The 21,968-nt window shown below is 44.4% G+C and overlaps 1 protein-coding gene across 3 annotated transcripts; it reads right to left on the bottom strand.

Annotated features, from left to right (window-relative positions):
• Positions 1 to 289: 289 nt before the first annotated feature.
• CERS5 (ceramide synthase 5) lies at positions 290 to 20,043 on the bottom strand. 3 transcript variants are annotated; one of them, XM_037411752.1, is made up of 10 exons: positions 19,766 to 20,043; positions 13,731 to 13,836; positions 11,482 to 11,612; positions 10,426 to 10,483; positions 9,722 to 9,772; positions 9,054 to 9,146; positions 7,569 to 7,697; positions 7,177 to 7,283; positions 5,158 to 5,314; positions 290 to 1,586 (listed from the first exon to the last, which is right to left on the bottom strand). In XM_037411752.1, exons 1-10 carry the CDS (start codon positions 19,963 to 19,965, stop codon positions 1,434 to 1,436), a joined length of 1,185 nt encoding a protein of 394 aa, XP_037267649.1. In that variant the 5' UTR covers positions 19,966 to 20,043; the 3' UTR covers positions 290 to 1,433. The 3 variants fall into 3 exon arrangements, with proteins under 3 accessions (XP_037267649.1, XP_037267651.1, XP_037267650.1); XM_037411754.1 differs by lacking the exon at positions 290 to 1,586 and adding an exon at positions 2,553 to 4,043 and having other exon boundaries at positions 5,154 to 5,314; XM_037411753.1 differs by lacking the exon at positions 290 to 1,586 and adding an exon at positions 2,553 to 4,034.
• Between the last annotated feature and the right edge of the window lie 1,925 nt (positions 20,044 to 21,968).

Here is a 21,968-nt window from a genome sequence, read left to right as displayed (position 1 = left end):
GTGGTATCTGCCCCAAACAGCGCGGGAATAGCTCCCCTTCAGCTTAAAAAAGTACTTTTCAGAACACCACGGGATAGCTCTGTTTCACCTTAAAAAAGGTTTTTCAGCACAGTGCGGAATAGTTCCCCTTCACCTTAAAAAACCCCTACTTTTCAGAACAATGCAGAATTGCTCCATTCCATCTTAAAAATGCTTTTCAGAGGCAACAGCCAGGTGCTCAGACTCACCCAGAAGTGGCACACCTCACCCTTGGGTTTTATTTTCCTCCAGATGAACCACATGGACCAGGTTTCTGAAGCATCTTTTAATCTGAGATAAGAGTAAACAATGGTATAAAATGGTAACAACTCAAGAAGTTTCCAAAATTCTGCTCAGGATTGACACACAGGTCTTCCATTGCCCCCAGGTACCATTAAGTAAAAAAAAAAATAATAATAATGAGCCAAGCCCACACTGTGGCTGCCTTTCCAGCCCAGTGATTCCTCCACACAGCTGCAGAATCAGAGCAGCAACATTCACTTCTGTCCTGGAGTACAGAAACATCAGATTTTGTGGAAAGTTAAACACAGCCCCCCCAGTACTTGTCCTCCCTCAGGTCCTACTGTGGCCAGTAGGTCTAGAAAAGTCTTCAAACCCACAACTTGCAACAGAAAAAAAAAAAATTTAAAAGGCATGTATTGTGATAATTGTCTCAGGGGCAATAAATGACTCCCCTCCCCCATTTCAGAAGGCCGTAGTCGAGACTTCAGAGGGGCTTGCAGCACCAAAAGAGGCAGCAAACGCTGGCCTGGTCCCTCGTGACAGCAGAGATCGAAGCTATAACCTCCTTCGCGTGTAGCACCCCGACGGCAAGTTAAAACATTTCTGTTCTAGCACAGTCCAATCTAAAGCTTGGCTGTAGTCCAGAGCGCTCACAGCAGGACTGAAGAAAAAAAAAAAAAAGTCTCTGCTACAGCCAGGGTAGCTTGGCCATGGAACCATGGGACACTGCGTTCTCCACACTCGGGTGGCTTCTGGAGTGCATCAAGGAGATACGCCGAAGCTGCACTGGAGCAAACCGTCACCGAACTGGCACTGTAACCCTCCTGTGGTCGGCAGCCGGCCTAGTCCAAACTTGTTCCACCTTGAGTTGATCCCAGTAAAAACCAGTTTGTCACAAACAAAAGACACCTCTGCAAATATCGATGGGACTAAGATTTAAGTACAAAAATGGCTTAAAGTGAAATCTGCAGCTTTGTTTCTGCCCTAGTCATTGGCTTTATCCCTTCTGTTGTGCAAAGCCTCTGACTGGTCTGGATTGTGCCCATTTTGGATTTGCTGGAGGTTTCTAGGGAAGGGGTATCTTGATTAAAGATCACTTGGGAAAGTGGAGCTCAACACATCTAGATATTTAAAGATCAGTTCGTGTCTGCTCAAGGCCAACCCACGCAGTCTTACTCCTCTTCTGTCCACTGGCCGCTAGCCACATGGCCATTAATGCGGTTGGAGCCGTTACTTGAAGTGCTGAAAACTCCTTTTGTGCTGTTGGAAGTCACATCCTCCTCTTCAGAGCTGCTCTCTACATCACTGCGGTCATCTTTTGATACCTAAATGTTTCATATGAAATTTGGTAGCGGGAAGGGGGGAAAGGAAGTCGAAAAATTCACAGAAAACAGTAGTTAGAAGGTTGTGTCCACAGGAGTAACCAGCTTCAGTCAGCTACATCTACGTTCTGTGTTTGATCTTTGATCTCTGCTCCCTTCAAACTCACAAGGAGGAACCTGTCATCACATACAGAATGGAAAACACAGACACTGACAAGGGCAGTTTGGAAATACAAGTTCCATTTTTCCAAACACACCGTACACCCGTGACAGCACCACGCTTCTTTTGCTCTCACCAGATCAGAGGACACTACAGAGCTCCGGTTGCTCTTGTCTTCCAAGAGCTGCAATTCTAGTTTGGTTAAAGGCCACTTTTCCAAGCAGATTTGGTTTGAATCAAAAAATTTCTCATGCCATAATCATCAGTGGGTGTGACGACCAAAACACATGAATGCATCAACTTTAGAACATTTTGTCCTGCAGGGAGTGGGTTTCATATTTTAAAAATCAACCAGTTCTATTTACCTGGGGGTGTTGGACGACAGCTGGCTGAATACAAGCCAGCAGTACGCCCAGGTGGCCACACAAGCATCCTGGCTTGTATCAGCAGCGGTGTGGCCAGCAGGGCCGGGGCAGCGATCGTCCCCCCGTGCTTGGCACTGGTGAGGCTCCACCCTGAATCCTGTGTTTGGTTTTGGGCCCCTCACTACAAGACAAGACAACGAGGGGCTGGAGTACGTCTAAAGAACAAGGACGCTGGTGAAGGGTCTGGAGCAGGTCTCACCAGGAGCGGCTGAGGGAACCGGGGGTGTTCAGCCTGCAGAAAGGGAGGCTGAGGGGAGACCTCGCTCTACCTGAAAGGAGGCTGTAGCGAGGTGGGGGTCGGTCTCTTCCGCCAAGTAACAAGCAATAGGACAAGAGGGAACAGCCTCAAGTTGTGCCACAGGAGGTTTAGATGGGATATTAAGAAAAAATTCTTCACCAAAAGGGCTGTCAAGCATTGGAACAGGCTGCCCAGGGAGGTGGAGGACTCACCATCCATCGCTGGAGGTATTTAAAAGACGTGTAGCCGTGGTGCTTCGGGACATGGTTTCGTGGTGGGCTTGGTAGTGTTGGGTTAACAGCTGGAATGGATCTTAAAGGTCTTTTCCAACCTAAACGATCCTATGACTCTATCACATTGCTATTTGCACAAAGTGCCTCCCTGTTTCACAGCTTGTGGTTCATACACGAGAACTCATTTACGAGTGAACGCCTATTTGGACAGCGGGCTGTAAACAAAGACAACCACCTAAGGCAGCGAACACCCCGTCAGGCACAGAAGGAGCATCTCTGCCCAGAGATCGACATTAGCTTTACAGAGTTATGCCTTTAATTAAAAAGACCGACTGCAAATCCGCCTGAATTTGATTTGTACGTGGGAGTTTGAACTCCGCGTGCCGCAGGAGGGCACTGCACCAGCACCACAGACCCAACCACCCCAGAAGGTGAAGGGCAGAGATGATAAACCCGGCCCTAACGGCAAACAAGCACCTTGGTTGGTGGCGGGGTGCCAGAGCCATAAACTCACCAGTGCCCAGCAGTGCCTGCGTGAATTGCCCATGCTTTGCATACCCCAAGGCAGGCTCTCCACACTTCTGCCTGGGCACTAATAACCCTCACTTACTTAATGTGCAATGTACTTTGGGGCTAGCACCTTCCCAGGAATGTCAGGATTTCATTCTCTTCTGCTTGCTTTAGAGTCAGGGTTAGGGTTTTGGAACAGCATTCCAGGCAGGAAGTTTTTGAACTCAAGGGAAGATCCGGCAGAAAGCCAGGTAAAGTTAATGATCTCCAGGATTGGTTTTGATAGGCCTGTTGGATGTCCTGGCTTCTGTCTGTTGGCAGAACTTTTGATATTTTTCCCCATTCTCCTGCTATGTTGGAAGTTCAGAGGGTCACTGGAAGGAAGCAGAAATCCCTTTACTTTTTTCCCATTATTTGGGGGACAAGGGACTGTTCTACTCCGTTCTACAAAAAAGCATTGCATTTCTCCCATCCTCTTCCACTCAGCACAGTGTTAATGAGCACTGAAGACAGATATCAGAGTCTCTGTGGGCGTATAAAAGCAGAAAGGTGAAGGTCACACAGCCAGCTGACAGCAGATAAGAACAAACCCCAGGATACTGCTCTGACATTTCAGGAAAACCTGCATTTCAGTACACTGTCAGAACCAGCACTGTATCAACCAGGGGGAGGAACATTTTTAAGAGAAGGCACCAGCCACCTAAAGCCCCAAGACTTTGCTTTTGTCTTTGCCTTGAAACAGACACAGATGTGTTTCAGCGAACAAGCAGCAGCACAGATTACACTTACATGCAAAAGGTGAAACTGTCCAGCTCCAATCTGGCACAGAGAAAAGGATAAAAGAATGAAGACAAGAGTTTAGAGTCCTTTCTCTGCCTAGGTCACCTGGACAGGAGAGAACCAAGGAAAGGAAAAAGATGTAGACCTTAGGATACAGAAACAGCTGCGCAGACAGAAAATAAGACATTTGCAGTAGCAGCTGTGGGGAACAGATGAAAGGATCATGTGCGTGCTCTGAAACATGCCTGCCTTTGACAATCACTGCCACCGACAACTACGATCTAAATATTTTTCAAGGTTTACATTCCATATGTCGGGGCAGCTAAGAAGTCAAACACAAAATAAAGTAGAGCCATGAGAGAGTGATCTGAGTAGATGAGAATACCAAATATCTGATGGAAAAAAAAAACCCCAAACATTTGTGCTAGGAAATCAGCTGCTGCTTTTTGGGAGCTGCAAAGTAAGTGGCTTCTCTTGATGGGTAGGCTGCATGTCAAATTAGTTCCTAGATTGCCTTGCCCTGTCTCGTGCTACTTCAGTTGACCACACTGAGGTTGCAGCCCAAAATCAGCATCGTCACTCTCCGGGCAGTATCTGTTGCTGACCAGCTGCTGTAGTTTCACCCTCCCTCTCCCTAAGGCTCCCGACACAAATTAGGATGAGAACACCAAGGACTGAAGTAAGACTGCAGCCCACTGGCCCAATGACAACCAACAGAGGAGTCTGTTTTTTCTGATTTCTGATCACCCTTTCTCCTCTGCACGCTGCAGCTCAACGCGTGGCCTGCACTGACAGCCAGAGGTCCGGGTCAGTGCTAACAAGCAGAAGACACACAACCCTCATCACATCCCAAGAACCCGCTGAAGTCGAGAAGCTGGAAAACATCCCCTGGGATTGTTCAAAACCAGCTTATTACCACTTTAAACTCAAAAGGAGGTAACAAGTGTCATCATCACTATTATTACAACATCTGAACGTACTGGAAAATTTATTTTCCAGTTATTTTCCTGCATGACTAGAACAGGGAGGAAAGCATCCCGACCTTTGTACACACCTGGCAGCTCAAGTCTGCAGAGCAACCCAGGTAAAAACCTACCGTTCTATAACACACTCCTGATGCAAGTCCCTCGAGAACGAGTACCAGCCCTCCCTGAAGGGCCCAGTTTCTCATGATTGCTTAACAGGGCTTGTAGGAAAGAGGACGCAAACCAGTCACCAGCGATCTTACCTTTCCCCGCACGAGGGCCTTGTAGGCAGTGCGAATGATGAGATAAGACCAGATGATATGCAAGATCTGCAAGGTTACCAAAAGCCCATTGAATAGCCACCATGAAGGATAAGGACCAATCAATTCCCAGCTTTCAAACAGGGTTGTATTCAAAATCCTAAAAGAGATCCAGAAACACGTTACAGATCGGCTGTGCTGCTACCACGGCTTCCAGCTCTACATTCAGGGGACTGGCCAGATGCACAACAGTTTGTATCTCGTTTAAGCATCTGTTGCTTTGCTCCTGTCAGAGCGGTGATGCTGCTAAGTCTCTTGCCAGAGTAAGGAGACAGACTAAGACTAATTAGAAACATTTGAACTGAGCAACAAACAGGAGAAGATGAGAATGTTCTACAATTTGGTTACACATGCAGATCTGCTGCCAATTTCCTTCTCAAAAGCAGGAGCATTTATAATAACTTTACAGGAAGTGATGTCAGGCTGCACTGGTCATCAAAAAAACTGTTAACACGTTCATACCTGGGCAGTCTTCACCCTTATTTAAAGATCAGGAAGGAATTTTGTTCTGTTCTGTTCCCTCAGATTTTTAAAAATTCCTCCTGCCAAGCGGACGACTAGGAACTGCTTTACGGACAAAGCTCTGCACTTGCTTTCATTACTGTTTTGCTGTTCTTGTCACTGGGAGTTATTGCCAGTGCTTAAGTAATTTAATAAACACTTTAGATTTTATGAAGTAGAGAGGTATGGAGAGACCTTTAAAAGATGCCATTAATTTCACAGAGCTTTTAACATTTCACAAGAAAAGAAAACAAGCCTTTCAAAGAAGAACCCAAGTCCCTCAAAATGCAGCTACAGACACATCTAACTCACAGCCAGTTTATGGATGAATTAAACACAATTCCAGAGATACGTTGATGTTTTATACTATTAATTAGGGATGGGAGTATACGTGACGTGAAATAGCAAAGGGTCTGCAATACTGCTGCAAGCTTGCCAGATTTCTCTACAAAGCTGAGGACACTACAGCCAGTGGAAAATACATTAAAGATTTACAGGACTGCTGAGCAACAGTATGATGCAAGAGCATCACCTCATGACAGACAACAGATATAAAACCAGTAACAGCTATCTCATCTGTTGCTGGAAGGAGCCTATGAAGATGTAAGAATTTAAGCTCTTCCTTATCGAGACTCCCTTGATGCATCTACTGGAAAAATAAGAAAAAGCTTTAACGGGAACCTTGATACCCAAGTGTAAGAATTGTTTCTGCCCACTGTCAAGGCACCCAAAAAGAATGGGAATGCAAGCTGTCCATTGCCTAGGGAATAAATATATGCAGTTAAACTGAAATAAACTGAGTCAGAACCAGGTGTAACCAAATTTTTACTACACTCTTCCAATAGGAACAAGAAGTAGGTAACGGTTCATCATCAGCAGAACCTCACCAAGCCTGACCTAGTGAGGTGAGAGGGAATCTCATTACAGGATGATTAGCTATAAGCCAGGTAGCGAGGCTTTTACCTCCCAAGAAACCCAAGTCCTATTTCAGGCTCCGAACAGTCACGACACAAGGATAGGACACCGGTGTCATAAGAATCAGAAACTGCAAGAAACGATGACTAAGCCAGATACTCAAAAATCAAATTTACCTCAAGAGACCATGCCTCATTTGTAACTATTTCCAAAACTTCTTCAGAAAATCAAATAACCCTTCAAGTCTTTTAGAGCAGATACCAGCTGACTTGGCTCCAGCTAATAAGCACTGTCATCACTTTGCAGTAAAAGGAGAGGGGGCAGCTGTGCATTAGGATTCGAGTCACTTTTTCACACTCCCTCAGCTGACTGCTGAGAGGTTTTCACATGCCTAGTTGAACGTACTGCTCCAAACGGCACTTGGTTGACTGCAAATTCAGGCTGCCTTGAGGGACAGGCTGGAAACGCTTGCAAGAAGTCTAAATACAAAGGCTTTGCTTAAAGGACTGGAAGAACAAACAAGATCTTACAGCTCAAGGTGCTTACCAGAAAGGATAAATGCCCAACCGTGTAACAATGAACACGACACCAAAAAGCATGAAGAAAGCATCACAAAGACGTTGGTACTTGGCATAATTGGCTAGCTTTGCAGCCTAGAATAGACAAAAAACATGAGAATATTATTCCCTTTGTGCACTCACGTAATTACCAGGCTGTAGAGCTTCAAAAACCCTCAAGCCATCACATTTGTAAGGAGTTTGGAACATTTAGGGATTATTCTCAGCACTAAAGCAGTTGTGAGGAAAAGCTGACAAGGCAGGATCAGCAGCACAAGTTTTATGGCATATTTAATGCAGTTTATCAAGAATGGGAAAGTCAGCTTGCTCCCCTGAGACCACGCTAGCATTAGGTACGCAAAGATTTCAAAGGAAACTCACCTCTAGAAGGAAATCGGATGCATCATGGAGGCACAGCACCAGAGTTCCAACCCGCACCATATTATTCATGAAAGAGAATGTAATGAGCCCAATTGTAGCCAAATGATGGACGAACATGATCAGGAAGTCCTGGAAACAGAAAAAAAATGAACGAAGACTCTTGGCTGTCAAACAAATACAAAGGTTTGGAACCGAGCCACAAAACTGACTGTGTGGGGTCACAGGATGACTTCAGTTCAGACTCGGGCTCCGCTTTTTATATAAAGCACAGCTCATCACACATCAACCATCATCATTAAAGGTTCCAGAAAGGTCTCTCCCAGCATTTGTGCTCCTGTGAAGTCAGAACTCCGCACACGCAGACACAGCACAGTCTCTTTGGCACACACATGCAAGGAACAGATAAGTATGCCTGCGGACCTCACTGAAAAGACTGACAGGCCAACATATGGGCCTTATTTTTGGCTCCTTTTGGGTTTACAGTCACATTGCTAGTCCTCTTTCATCTCTTGGCACAAATGTTAAGTACGCTGCTGTTACTGTTGTCAGTGCAGAAAAGCCTGCCAGAGCATAGCAGGCACAGAACACAAGAGAACCCAACAGCAAGAACTAGGCCGCTTCATTACAAAAATCTTTACAGCGCACATACGTCTGGGGCTGTCCTCGAGCTGAGCCCCCTGGGTAGAACACTTGCATGTCCATGTACTTTGCCACGCTTCCAGTGCAGAATGTAATCCACTTTAACAGAGTGCAAAACTAAAAATTGTCAACAGCATCACAGACGCTCTTAATCACTCCCTCTCTGCAGCTCCAAGATATTCCGTAGTGCCTCACCTCCTAATATTTCAGTACAGAAAAAAATCCCAGGCAAACTTCTCTTTTTGAACAGTCAATGCAAGAATTGAGGTAACTTGCTACTTTGCAGTTTGTATAACAGAAGTAATAAACCATGATTTATTATGAACTGTTTTCCAACAGTAACAATAAGCCAAATCCTAGAACATAGCGCAATGGAATTAGATTCCGGCAATCGCAACCAGTCATCATTCTGCTGCGCACACAGATGAAAAATTGCTTAAAACCACCCATTTATTAGTGCTTTAGTGTTTGCAGTTCTCTCACCCGGCTCAGCAAGGTACTGCTTTGAGCATCTCATTTTCCTGTTTCCTTGCAAGCCTTCTAATTAAATCTATTTTTACGCCATTATTTGCTATCTTTTTATTGGGAGGTATTGAGTGATTCTGTTCCTTGCCCTGGAAGGTGAAAGGGACTCTCAAGGATATACCAGGCTGCCTATCAGGCTTGCTCCTCCTTTCTTCCCAGGACTGTGGTGATTACAGAATGAGGCAGGCTACACAAAGATGCGAATGAGGAAGAAAATACAGTTACTACAATGCTTCAGCTTTACTGGCCAGGCACACTCACAATTTTTTGCCAGTCCTAGTTATTTAGCAAAGTGGTTAGTGCAACTCTGGTTAATCTCACCTTCCGTTTAATGTCTGTAAACTGAGAAAACATGAGAGACCAATAGAAGGCCAGCTCCAAGATATAGTAATAATAAAGCCTGGATGTTAGAGGCTGGAAAACAAACAAAGATAGCACAGTTAGAAGACAAAGTACTTGAAAATTTACATTAAAATCAACTTTTTCCTTTGTTCCTTCCCATCCCACTCCGTTCCTCCAGAATGCCGAGGCATAAGTTAAAAGATCTAGAATTAAGGTTTAGTAAAAACAAGCTTAAGCAACAGGCATCTTACTCTAGGCTTAGTCACACAAACATACTTGTGTGTTTGAGCTTTATTCAAAAGGAATAAGATTCCCCCTTGTCAACATTTACAACTCAGACTGCAGCCTCTTGGATTAGGAAAACCAGGCACTGAAACAGACTGGTTGGCCTCTAGACAATCTTATTTGCTGCAGAATGAAAAACAACACTGTAAATAAGTTACCAGTATAATTTTATGATTTTTTCCCCCCACTTTTACTAATCTCAGCAGCAAGTAAACGTAAAATTAGTACAAACTGTGCAGCACCTACCCCGCAGGATAACGAGAAGCGCTCAAGTCTACTGAGTTTTAATCTGCTATCATTAACAACAAATAAAACCTGAAATTGTGCATAAAGTTGGAATCTGGGAAGTGTTTAGCTCCTACCTGAAAAGGGTAGTTGTACCAGCACTGTCGTGTGTCCCAAAACCAGGGTGCCTAAAGAGAAAAGAAGTCATTATTCTGCTGGGTTTTTTCTTCTTCACCATCTAAGGCAGTTGACCGCTACAGTTCGGTTTCACTGAAATTTTATCTTGATTCTACCATTCAAGCTAAATGTCTTGAAAAACATCCTAGTGATTGAAAATATTTTTTCTGCAGTCAAAGGCAAGTTATATTGCAATGGGAATTCAAAGAATAGTCGTCCAGCTCTAGTAATAATAAAGACCCAAAGAGATGAATCTGTATCCCTTCAAGAGGGAGAGGAGAAAAAGCAGCTCTCCATAGCAAACAACAACAAAAATACCCCAAAGAAAACAAACCATAAAAATCAAAATCCCAAACCCCCGCCCCCACACACTACAGTTCTGTCCCATTCTGGGGTAATAGGACAAGTAAGTTTCTCATATTTCTATAACGACAGATCTGTATAGAAACTTTCCTATAGCGTAAAAAAAGTTCTTAAGCAAAACCCCCAGAATCTCCAGTAAGGGAACATAAAAATGCTTATCACCACTAAACCCTCCCTTATTTTAATCTAGGTGCCAGCACTGAAGCAGCGATAGTCAAACCCCCCAAATTTCAGCAGGACAGCCATAGCTCAGCTGCATGCCACACAGATCAACAAGGCAGAGGATGACAGACCAACTCACCGTCCAGAGAAACCTGATTCCATAAAAAAATATACTTAAATAAAATGTAAATCTCCACCTGGAAAAAGAAGCAAAAATTAAACTTAGGAAATAGAAACAGCTTCTGGTTAGCATTTGTAACGAAAACTGGAACAACTGTGAAACACCCCAATTCTGACACTTTAAAAGCTTTCACCCACCAAACGGTAAGCCTTTATTTGTAATAAATCTCATGTAAGCACAAACCTATTTAAGAGTTTTCACACCACATATGAGTTTGCATCAACAGCCGAGTTTGAAATAAAGTTGAAATAAAAATGAACATGCATCATTCATATGCTTTCACATACAACAAGATAACAACAAGATAAGTCATTGTTATCCAGAAGGTATCCTAATATATATATATTTGTCCCTCTTACCTTGTGGCTTTAAGTAGACAAAACCATACTGGGGGGAAGAATTAATATGAAGCAAGTTACTGGAAAGGAAAGAAACCAGCACAGAAGAAATAACAAGTCAGGAAAAAATATTCAGATGCTACTACACTAACAGAGGTAACTGCAAGCATTCAGAAAGAAACAAAGCACAAAAGAACGAACTGAAATGAAAAGAACAGGAATCCAAGAAGTGTCTGTATAAAGGTATATACATCATCACGTAAGCCATAAGGTCATTGTGTCTGTGAACAAATGCTGGTCTACAACATAACTGTGCAGGCAGCAGAGTCGCCTTCAGTACAGTTACTCAAGTTGTGGACGTGCATATGCACACACACGCAGGCTGAAGTGCTCCGTTTGCATTAAGGACCCGGTCCACTAACTAATTCATTGACAGGAATAGCTCCTGTACATCTGTTCTGGTCTCTCATGCACATCTAAACAAAATATTTTAGAATACTGAATTCTAAAAAGCCCTCCTAACTACTTTCATTTGCATAGAGAAGAATTTATCTTCCACCAGCCAACCCCAAGACACTAGTTTAAATTAGCAGCTGACCACAGTTTCAGTTAGAAAAGAGAACATACAGCTGGAGCTTTAAGATGAAGCCACATCTTGGCCTCTGCACAAACATACATGCTCTCACAAAATTTAGTGAGGGTGGTGGGTTTGTCCTGGTTCCTCCGATGACGAAACCAGCGCTGGATCTTTCGAACATCCCAGTCTAGCTGCTTTGACAAGCCTTCTAACCTTTTTCCATCTGGAGACTGAAGGAAAACAAAACAAGTGTCATTTCTCCTACTTCTCAACCTACTTTCAATCTGAGATCCCCTGTGTACCATCACAGAAATGATGCAAAGAGAACAAAAAATACACACTAGGAAGGTACTACGTATAGACTGGAAGCAGGAACCTATTGCCACAAATGTTCATTCAAGTTCAGCCTTCGTAAGCCACTAATTACTTAATTATTCAGAATGCTTTTGCTTTAACAATTCCTCACCTTGTTCATCATTTGACAGCACATAAAGACAAAGAATGCAATTGTTCTGTTTCTTAATTTGGGAGGAGGAGCTTTTAAAATTATCTGTCCTACCTGTTAAAACTTGCACATCGATTCACACTGTCCAGAACTCAGGCAGATCAAACCTGAATACCTGTCAGGGTTGCTACTTACTGCAAGTTTAGGGAAACTTTAAAGTAAGAGTTCATTTAACGCACTAGATACCTGTATATTCCAAAAAGGCATCGTAGAGATGGCATTATTTCCTTTATGAAAGCTTATAAATAAAATTACATTTCAAAACTGAACTAATTGTGTGATAAAGAATGTATCACTGTTCTCTGACTGGAAACTCTATTGGCAGTTCAGTCGAATCATGACATAAATGGATTTAGAAGTGACAAAGTGAACAAAACCTGATAACTACCTCTAAAATGGCCCAGTGGTGAGATAAGCCACGTTAGTTTCAGACCAGTGTCCTTTTAACAAGCTCTGCCAGGGAGCTCTTACAACTGAAAGATGATAAACAGAGCTTACTGCTTGAGCTACACACGAACCCCAAAAACTATGCAGAATGCTGATTTAATAGTCACCAGACTGCTCAACTGAAAAGCAAAATCATGTCTCATTTGATTTTCAGTATCAAGACCGTGACTTTCCTGTAATTCCATCACAAGCAGATCTCTCTGCACTTCACTAGGCTTTAATGGCTCGGGCTACCTGACACTTCTGCATTGGAAGTGAACCTGCCTCAAAGGAGAATTTACAGAGCTCCAGTTTCAGAAGAGCAATAAAATCTTTCCCCTGCGCCAGTGCCACCCTACATTCAGATTCTGAAAATCCAACAGCAGACACGAGCACACTGGTACAGTTAAATGCAGCTCTGTTTTCATAAACTAGATAAATTTTGCACAGCTTTTGTCCTCATGGGTTTTCTAAACATTAATTCAAGGATATCCCCTACATAAAATGCAACAAATCCCCCACAAATGGCAGCAATTCATTGGGACTTTTCAGTTCACATGTCATTCCAAATAACTCAAAACTTTAATGTTCCTGTAATGAGTGTTAGTTAGGTTTTTAAAGAATTTCCCTTCCATTCACCGAGCACTTTATCTGCTCTATTCAGAATGAAGTTCACCATCACCAAATCAGAACATAAAACCTTCCATTTCATTATCTTTAATGAAAATCTATCACACTGCGTGGATTTCACTGTCAACATTCAACAGAGTGCGGACAGTGTGGAATTCTGTAAATCTGAAGTGAAGGAGCACTGTCAAGCTTAAGTGAAAGAAAGGCCATGAAACAATCAAAAGAAACACCTACTGCCACCATTAGATGTCCTACCCCTTATCAGGGCACACTTAACCAGTGACTGAACGCTCTCCTTAAATAACCAGCTTCCACTGTGACAGCTGTTGTCCAATTCCAGAGCAGATGGCCAAAATAAGAGGAAGGCATTCACACAACCGGCTGATAAAACCAGCAAAGGAACAGATCTCAGGGAAAAGAGCAGCACTTTTCCAATAGAAAATGAAAGAGACTGCGGAATTTCTTGTTAAACCAAGAACTACCACCTGTTACAGGAGTTACAATGTGGACAAAGGCAGGGCACCAAAGGAAGAAGCCTCGTACCTTTCCAAAAAGAGAACATTTTTTGTTTAAAAAAGGTTCTTCTCTGCACAAAAGCATAGGTCAGCCATAAAGAGAATTTACTTTGCTACAAGAAGGACATGCCAGAAAGAGCACACTCATTGTGCATGCAGTGTGAAATGCATTTATCTTAAAACTAGAAAACTGGAAGGAAAAAGCCAGCTGCCCTCCCCTCCCCCCCTTATTATGGGCCTCCATTTCCATCAGAATTTGAAGCGTGACTCACCTTAGTGATGGATGTAAACACTTTCTCTAAAATTGCATTAGGCTGGGCTCTGTGAGGTCCACTGTCTTGAATGCCAAGGTTTATGGCACACGGCTTGGCAATAAACCTGAAAGAGTTCCAAGAAAGAGCTAGATTAAAACAAGATATCCATTTCCTTCCTCTGCCTAAATCACAAGGACCCGGGCCTGTCACCAACTGCAAAACCCATTCAAAAAGTGTTTGAAGATCTCCACTCGCTTCGCTTAAAGAAACTTCACAGGGGAAGCAGCATCTTTTATTAGTCCAAATGGTAATTGCAGACAGCGCACACAGTAAACATCTACAATTAAAAAGTAAATCTCAACGTCCTTGGCTTGTAGAGGACCAGAATGTCTTTCCCCAGGGTGATTCTCATTACTCAGAAATAAAATAATAGATCACAGATAGCAGTTCTCTGTGAGCACAAACGCCGAAGCTCCTGTAGCCCTATAAACAAAATGCCTCATTTCCAGAACGCGCCTCACCGTCACACAGCTTGGAAAAAAGGGAAGTTTAAGTGACACCGTTCCTAAAAGACACACTGTTTTGGTTTGGGGTTTTTGTGGGGGGGGGGAAATAAAGTGGCTTGTTTCCTTCAGGAAAGCGAGGAAGACATAAGAGGTCACGCAGGCTGAAAGACCCAAGATCTCAGTTCCTTACTCAGTCCTGTACGTACCACATATTCCAAAAGCTGATCTAACACTCTGTGAATTCTACAGCACGGAGACTCTGAACACAAGCCTGGTTTTGCAGCTACAATGGATTTATACACACTCAAAAATTACCAGGTTTTGCCATACCTTTGTGTCAAAACGGGCACAGGGTTCTACTGAAAATGCATATGTTACCTGAACACGTGAATTTTCATCTCCTGTTGGTGGGCGAGAGAGGAGGGTTTCAAGAAGCAATTTTTGTTATTTTTAAAATAAATTACTTTGAGAGAGACTGCACAAAGAACCTGTTTCTCAAAACCAGCCTTGAAAAGGACCCAACATTTGCATCATTAAATTATTTTCCTTCAAAACAGAGATCGTTTCAGAGACAACAGAATTGAAGACAACAAATTACACATATGTATTCCATTTAGCAGACTCAGAGTGCCACTGAGCAGAAAACGCTGCTTTTTCCAACCACATTTGTTACCATTTCTCCTTGTATTCAAAAGGAGAGATTAAAACGCAGGAGAATCATGACTCTAAGTGTTCCAAGAGCAGCCATTCTTGGGAGTACACCCTTAGTACTTCAGCAACGAATAGCTACGACTGCCTTTAAGAACAGACACAGATTTGGGGTTTTCCCTTTGAGAAACTACAGATCGGCTCATGACTAATCCTAAAGGAACTCCCCTGCTCTCAGAAAATACTAAACAAGTAATAGACACTGTGGCCTCAGGTTTCACTGTCCTGCCCCATTTCTTCATACGTCCTGTTCATTTCAACAGTCATGGCTTTAAAGAAGAAAAAAAAAAAAAAAAGGAAAGAGTTATTTCCTTTTAGCTTGGCTCAAAAGGCTCACTGCTTCCTCTATAACCTAGACCGTCAGCCAGAAATCATGTTCTGATGTTATGAAACATTTGGCTAGACCCCCATAAAAGTGTACATCTTTATACTCGTCTTTCCTACAGGATATGCCACAACAGCAAAGAAGTACACATGTGCAATTACAGGATGTCAAATATTTTTATTTTGTTTTCTGGGATGCAGTGCTTATAGCTCTATATAAAAAAAAAATCCTGGCCTGAAGATACTCAGTTTGGGTCAGTTTCCTCATGTAAAAGAGGAAACCGGAAAAATCTAAAAATCTGCACATTCAATTAATTTATTATTCAGGAGAGTCGTCTTTTGTTTTAAGAACAAGTAAACAAGAGAAGGAATGGTTAATAAAACTTACAGTGATCCATACAAAGTTTTGACATTATTCTAGAATTCAAAACCTGAAGCATCAAGGCAAGAAGAAACAACATCTCCCCAGAAGAAAAAGATGCAGAAATAATTCCCTTTGGGACTTCAAGATTGAAAACCATACAAACAGAACCAAGGAAACAAAACCCCACACTTCAAAACTTTGCATGAAACTATTCCTGAGTAGTAGGCTTCCTTCACTAGCAGGCTTAGGCAAAAAAATACAGATGTTTCCAGAAATGTGAGCAGGGGGGATACAAATCAAGAGTAAGCCACAGGTTACAGATACAGTACAGGACTCAAGTTACTCAGTCAAGCATGTGGGAGACCAAAGAGCAAACCAGAAAAAAAACCCCAACCAACCCACAAACATTTCTAGGTGCACAGAAGCAGACAGACATCAACACAAGCCAACAGACAAGTCACAACACTGGAAGCGAAGGAGGTAGCGGTCCCAGTCACAGAAACAGGAAGGAAAAAGGATGGCAGCAACGGATTTCATTACTTTGACAGAAGTCAAACCCAACGCCGTAACGTAGCTTTTCTAACTCCCACAACTATTGCCTTCGTGCAATGGAACTGCAAACTGCAAAAAAAAAAAAAATGGGAACTGTCCTTCCACAGGGAGTCCAGACCGGCCGTGCAAGGTGTTTCCACCTGGGCCGGCACGGCCAACTCCCGCTCACGAGTCCACAGAACCACCATGGATGGTCCAATTGCTCGGACCAGTTGCTACCTTGCAGGGGAAATATGAACATTCATCCTGTTAGTATGGCATCTTGATTTTTTTTCTGACTGACATTTCCATCAGGTGCTCAGTAAGGAAAACTCAAAATTTCTGTGATGTTTTCTATTTCTGGCCCCACCATTGGTTTTCAGATATGCAAGTTTTGCACTGCATCCCACAGGGAAAAAAGTCTGCATAGCAATAGCAGTTAAGCACCAAAAAACAAAGGCTGCCCAGGTAGTAGGATTTCCATTTTTGGGGATATTCAAAACTGAACAGCGCAAGACCATGAGCAATGCGGCTTGACTAAAACGTCGGCCTTGCTTTGAGGAGAGGACTGGACAAGGTGACCTCCAGAGGTCCCTTTTAATCTAAATTATTTTATGATTCCACATAAATCTGAACTGCAGCAATTATTCCCAAGGTGAACTTACTGCCGCACCTTCCCAGCAAGGAATTATCATCACTTCAATACTTATATTATACTTTTCTGAACACGTATCTGCTCATTGGCTTAAGTCATACCTACCAAGCTACCTTTTTCATACTAGTTGTTAGGACAGACTGGTTTTGAAACCAACGCCAATTTTCAAGTACACAGACTCACATGTTACAACAAATATTTCTGAGGCATGTTGTACTTCACAAACCCAAAGGCAGAATCCTTCTTTATGCAACATTTGAGTTTGGTGACTCCCTATTATAGCTGTGAAAAGGAAGAGCAATCTGTGAAATAGTAAGATTTATAAATACACACTTGAAGTACAAGTTTGTCTTTCCATAATCTCAGTTTCACTGTGTTAAGATTAAAGCACCTCATGCCACAACTGTCCCTAGTTTTCCAGCCAGACCTAATGAAGTAACATCTAATTTTTCTCCCCTCCCCAGCTTGCGCACAAGCTGCAGATCCTTCCTCAGACCTGTACAGTACCAAGCATATCTGTTCCTGAAGGGCATTCCAGGGTAATTATAAACACATCATACAAATAACAGGCTCCAAGTTTTTGCAGGTACCTGGGAATTTTTTGGGGGTCTGCAGTGGGACAAGATGCATAAGAAGTAACAGCAAGCATAACCCCCAAAAACCCCAAACACACCACAAACCTGTGGGCAGAAGTCCTTCTTTATCTCGCCTGCACCAAAATCTGCCCCCCTACCACTGAGTCAGGACTTCACCTTCCTGTAGAAGTCTTGCCTCATCTCTACAGTCATGCACCTTCCACGGTCAGCCTAACGAGTATTCACCAGCATCATGATGCAAAGGTTAATTTATAGGAGCGCTCACGAACAGAAACATGTGTCAGCGTTACAAGTGTCAGTGTCACAAAAGCACTTCTTCCCACTGAAGATCTGCAGCTAAAGGATAAAGAAACGAAGAGAAGCAAAAACAAAAGAGCTACACAAGTATATAATTCAAGTTCTGAGTCATCAAGTCCAACTGCCAAACGCATGTCAAAGACGACGTTTGACACAATCAACCCCAAAGCCTGAATCAGGGTATAAGCACAATGGGATTTTAAGATAAATGTGAACTTTTATGACGTGTTCAAAGTGGCAGGAGGAAAGAGAAAAGCATTTCTTAAAAAAATACGGTCTTTTAAAAGAAGCATACTAGAAACTGCCCTGGATGTTGCTCTCACTATCTGCTTTCGCTTCAGGATACCACCATTGAGACATACTATAGCAAAGACACAGCTGAAAAAAAAGAACCACTCTCTCAGGAACCAGGCCGTGGTCTCTAGGCTTTACTGTGTAGGCAGAGGACATCATCTATCATCTGACTCCTCCCTAAATTAACACTGCAAAAGAAATCTCACAAACCAGGTAGACATCATCAGCATAAAGTAATTGCTACCAGAAGGACTGTGTTACGAGGCACGCTAGGATGTACTGTTATCTCTAACATCTCATGCTCCAGAGAAAAAAGCATTTTTTGTGCTTCTTCCCTAGACACCTGGACTAAACAGGACTTGGGAAGTGAGGAGCCCTTCCTACAACATCCCTTTCAGGAGCACCGCTCTGTCTCACAACTCCCTTTCCTTGTCTGCTAGTGAGTGCCAACGTTTGGCCAAGACTAGCAGCAGTGCACCGAGCTGAGATGCAATTTTGGCACTGCCACGTGTGTTTCTGGGTCCTCGGTGGTGGTTTGAGCTTCCAGTAGTTTTCTGAAGCTTTTTTTTTTTTTTTTGAGGGAAGAAATATATGAGGGGGAAAAAAAAGCGCCTCTCAAATTTCTCTGTTCTGCTGATCTGCTTCATTTTTCTCCACACTTTGCTTTTTACTTCACCCCAGTCCTCTAATTTTAATTTCTAAAAATTTAAGAGAATTCACACTTCTTACAGAAAACCCACGAAACAAAACCAACTCGATTCCTACTCACTTTAGTCCTACAGCCCTTTTCACGCTCAGAAACGCTTCTGCCCTTTCAATGCAGAAATTTAAGATTGATTTAATCTTTAATGAACAACCTGAATAGCAACACAAGGTGTCTCGGTCTGCTTCACCTAATGGTTTTCCTATATAAGCCGCTTTACTAATTAGTATCTATGTCACCCACACAGTCTGCGCGGCGTGCGGCTGTAAGAGATACACATCACGGGAAGGATAAACTCCTGCCCCAGGGAAGAGTGAATATCATTATATTTATGGATATATGGATGTAAGAAAATGAGAGATACCGTATTACACCTGTTCAGGGCAGAGACGACGGTCCGTGTGCGCTTCCATCGCGCCCGAGATGCTGGGGATCCACAAATTGTTTAATAATATACCAGGCCATGTGAGCAAATCCTATTTCCTCATGGAGGAACGGGTGAGGAAAGCACGACCAAGGCCGAGCCCAGCAAGGGGGAGGGAAGGGAGCCCAGGCCTCCCCCTTGCCCTGCCGAGCTTCTCCTGCCCCGGGGTGGAAGAAATAAAAGTTGAATTTCGCATAGTTTTTTGCTGGCGCTGCCTCAGCGTGAGGTACCGCCAACAGCGGGGAGCCTCTCAGGAGCCAAAGGTAAGGCAGAGAGGAGCCCGACGTGCTCGGTATGTCGTGACAGAGGCAGAGGGGTTCTCCGGACAGGTTTTCCAGCGTTATACAATATTTTTTTTCCACACAAAAAAAGAGCCGCGGGCGCACAGCCCGCCACGGCCTCCACGGAAAGGCCTCGGCGCCGCCTGAGGGGCGAGGGGGGCCCAGCCGAGCCGCCCTGGCCCTGGGGGGGGGGGGGGGGGGGCCGGCCCGGGGCGCTGCGCAGCCCGTTGCTAAGAGACACCGGCGGCCTCGTCGCACACCGAGGCGGGAGCGGGAGGCGAACCGAAGGCCTGAGGGCCCCGCCACCCCGGGGAGGCGGGGGGGTGGGGGGGGGGGTGGGAGCCCCGGGGGCGGGCGGTCCCGCGCTCACCTCTCGAAGAGCAGCCGCACGGCGAAGATGCCGAGCGCCAGCGGGAAGGCGGAGAGGACGTGGCCCGCCCGCGGGTACTGCAGCCCGCTGCCCGGCGGGCCCGGCTCGCCGGCTAGGTCCGCCCACGTCACGTTGTGCGGCAGCCAGAAACGCTCGTTCCAGAACCAGGCCCACAGCGCCGCCGCCGCGGCCGCCGCCATCTTCCGCCGCCGCCGCCCGCCGCCTCCCTCCCGGCGGCCGCAGCTGAGGCGGCCACCACAGCGGGGCGGGGCCGCGCGTCGGCTCCGCCCCTTCCCCCTCCCGGCGGCGAGCGCGCATGCGCGGGGTGTGGGTAGGCGGGGCTTCGCTTCGCCCCGCCCACCGCGGACCGTTAGCTCGGGGCATGCGTAGTGCTGCGCCCGCGCGCCGCCGCCTCAGCACTCGCTGAGGGGAGGAGGCGCGAAGGTGGCCCCTCACCGCCTGCCCAGCCCTGAGGAGGACGGGGCATCATTTTTTCTTTCCACGAACAGAGACAAATTGTTGTGCCTGAAAATAAAAATAAGGCCTCCTGACAGTCTCTAGTGGGTCCTGAGAGGAGTGCGGCCTCTTCCCCCCCCAGTAACGCCTCAGTGGAGGCAGGCTCTGGGCCCAGCCCGATGACCGTGGAGGAGATTAAAACTGGTCAAAAACGGTAATTAAACCATCTCCAGCTCATCCCCAAGAGGCAGGACTCCTTGTGGGGGGCTCCCAACCATCCCACTCACCTCTGAAGGGAAGGGCCCTACAGCTTCCAGCAGGGACTTCCCAGGAGAAGAGTTTAACGGTAAGACACCCAGAACCAGTTTTATTAGCATCACTATATTTACTGTATTACCAGTATTAATAGCAATGTGGTTTAACATCTCAGCACCAAACAAAAGAACAAGAGGTATTGGCAAAGCTTTAGATATTCCCTACAGCTTTTAAAACACTCAGAAAAAAAAATGGTGTTTTAGCTTGACAGTCTTGGGATGCGGGTTACCAAGTAACAAAGCCTAGCCTTTGTGTAACTAAGTTTTCCATCTCTCCACACAGGTCAACAGCATCAACCTCCTTGTACACTGTAGCAAATGATCCATCTTTCATGTAATAGCTCTTCTGGCATCTGTCCAGTTGAGAACAAATCAAACAGGCCATTAAGCACTCAAATACTACGATAACTAATAGATCTAGGGACAGGCTAGTTCGCTATCTGTTCACCTTTCTTATAATCAGCAACTCTATTTAAAAGTACCACTTATGCTAATTTCTCCTTGAAGATGTTCAGCCAGTCCCCGTGAACAGTAAGGCTCCTTGTATCTCAGAGACTCACAGATGCCTCAGAGTTAACTAGAACTAACAATGTATATAAAGTCTCTGGTAACTGCAGCCAGTATTGCTTTAGTGTCATGTAACCAGGGATGCACTGGAAAATTCTGTTGTGTTTCCTAAGAAACAAGCAGTGGGCATATTCAATAAATCTGAGTCCACAGTGTACAATACTCTTCCCTTCCTTTTCAAATACACTTAGCGCAATTTCCAGTCAAAGATCTCCAATTGCTTAGTAATTTAAGGAAATCCAATACCAGATGGATTTTGTTAGGAAGAGATAAAAGCTACAGAAAGCAGCACGTGCTCACACATCAGCTTTCCTAGTTTTGCTGTACATCTGTCTGTACAAATCACGTCTTACTGCTCCCTTAAAAAGAAAAATTAACTGTATGTTGTACACCTCATGACGTACAACTGCCAACACCTCCCAGCTAGATAGCAGGCTTCTTTTCTCTTTCTCTCGCCCTCCTTCCCCTATATACGTCACACGCACATGCATTTTCTCATGCTGCTGCAGGACACTTACTGCTTTTCTTCTAGGTTTAGCCCCTGTCTATCCCAACTAAACCCACCTCAGGCTTTAATGAAGATAACTGCAATACAAAAGAAGCTTATGGGAAAGGGGAAGAACCTTCCTTTGTCCTCAGCTACCTTACCCGAGAACCACCTGAAGCCAGAAATGGCCGTGTAAAATACCTGCATGTCCTTATTTCTTTCGCCCATCCTGCTTTAATCCCTCTTCCACAGCTTCTTGCACGAGAGCACATTTGACTGTCAACCAAAAAAAAAAGTGGACGCACAGTGTCACCTAGTGGCACCAGAAAAATCACTGTCTGGTCTCCAGCTTCCAGTAAGAACACCCGTATTTCCCCCA

This window comes from Falco rusticolus, chromosome 19, assembly GCF_015220075.1.
Source record: "Falco rusticolus isolate bFalRus1 chromosome 19, bFalRus1.pri, whole genome shotgun sequence".
Taxonomy (NCBI): domain Eukaryota; kingdom Metazoa; phylum Chordata; class Aves; order Falconiformes; family Falconidae; genus Falco; species Falco rusticolus.
The sequence above is the reverse complement of the archived record's forward strand: the minus strand, read 5'-3'. Positions and strand labels throughout refer to the sequence as shown.

Coding starts and splice junctions, on each gene's coding strand:
- CERS5 (XM_037411754.1), bottom strand. CDS start 19,965: ATGGCGGCGGCCGCGGCGGCGGCGCTGTGGGCCTGGTTCTGGAACGAG. Junction 13,837..19,765: donor GTGCGGCTGCTCTTCGAGAG/GTGAGCGCGGGA, acceptor GAACTCTTTCAG/GTTTATTGCCAAGCCGTGTG. Junction 9,773..10,425: donor GAATCAGGTTTCTCTGGACG/GTGAGTTGGTCT, acceptor TTTTCTCTTTAG/GCACCCTGGTTTTGGGACAC.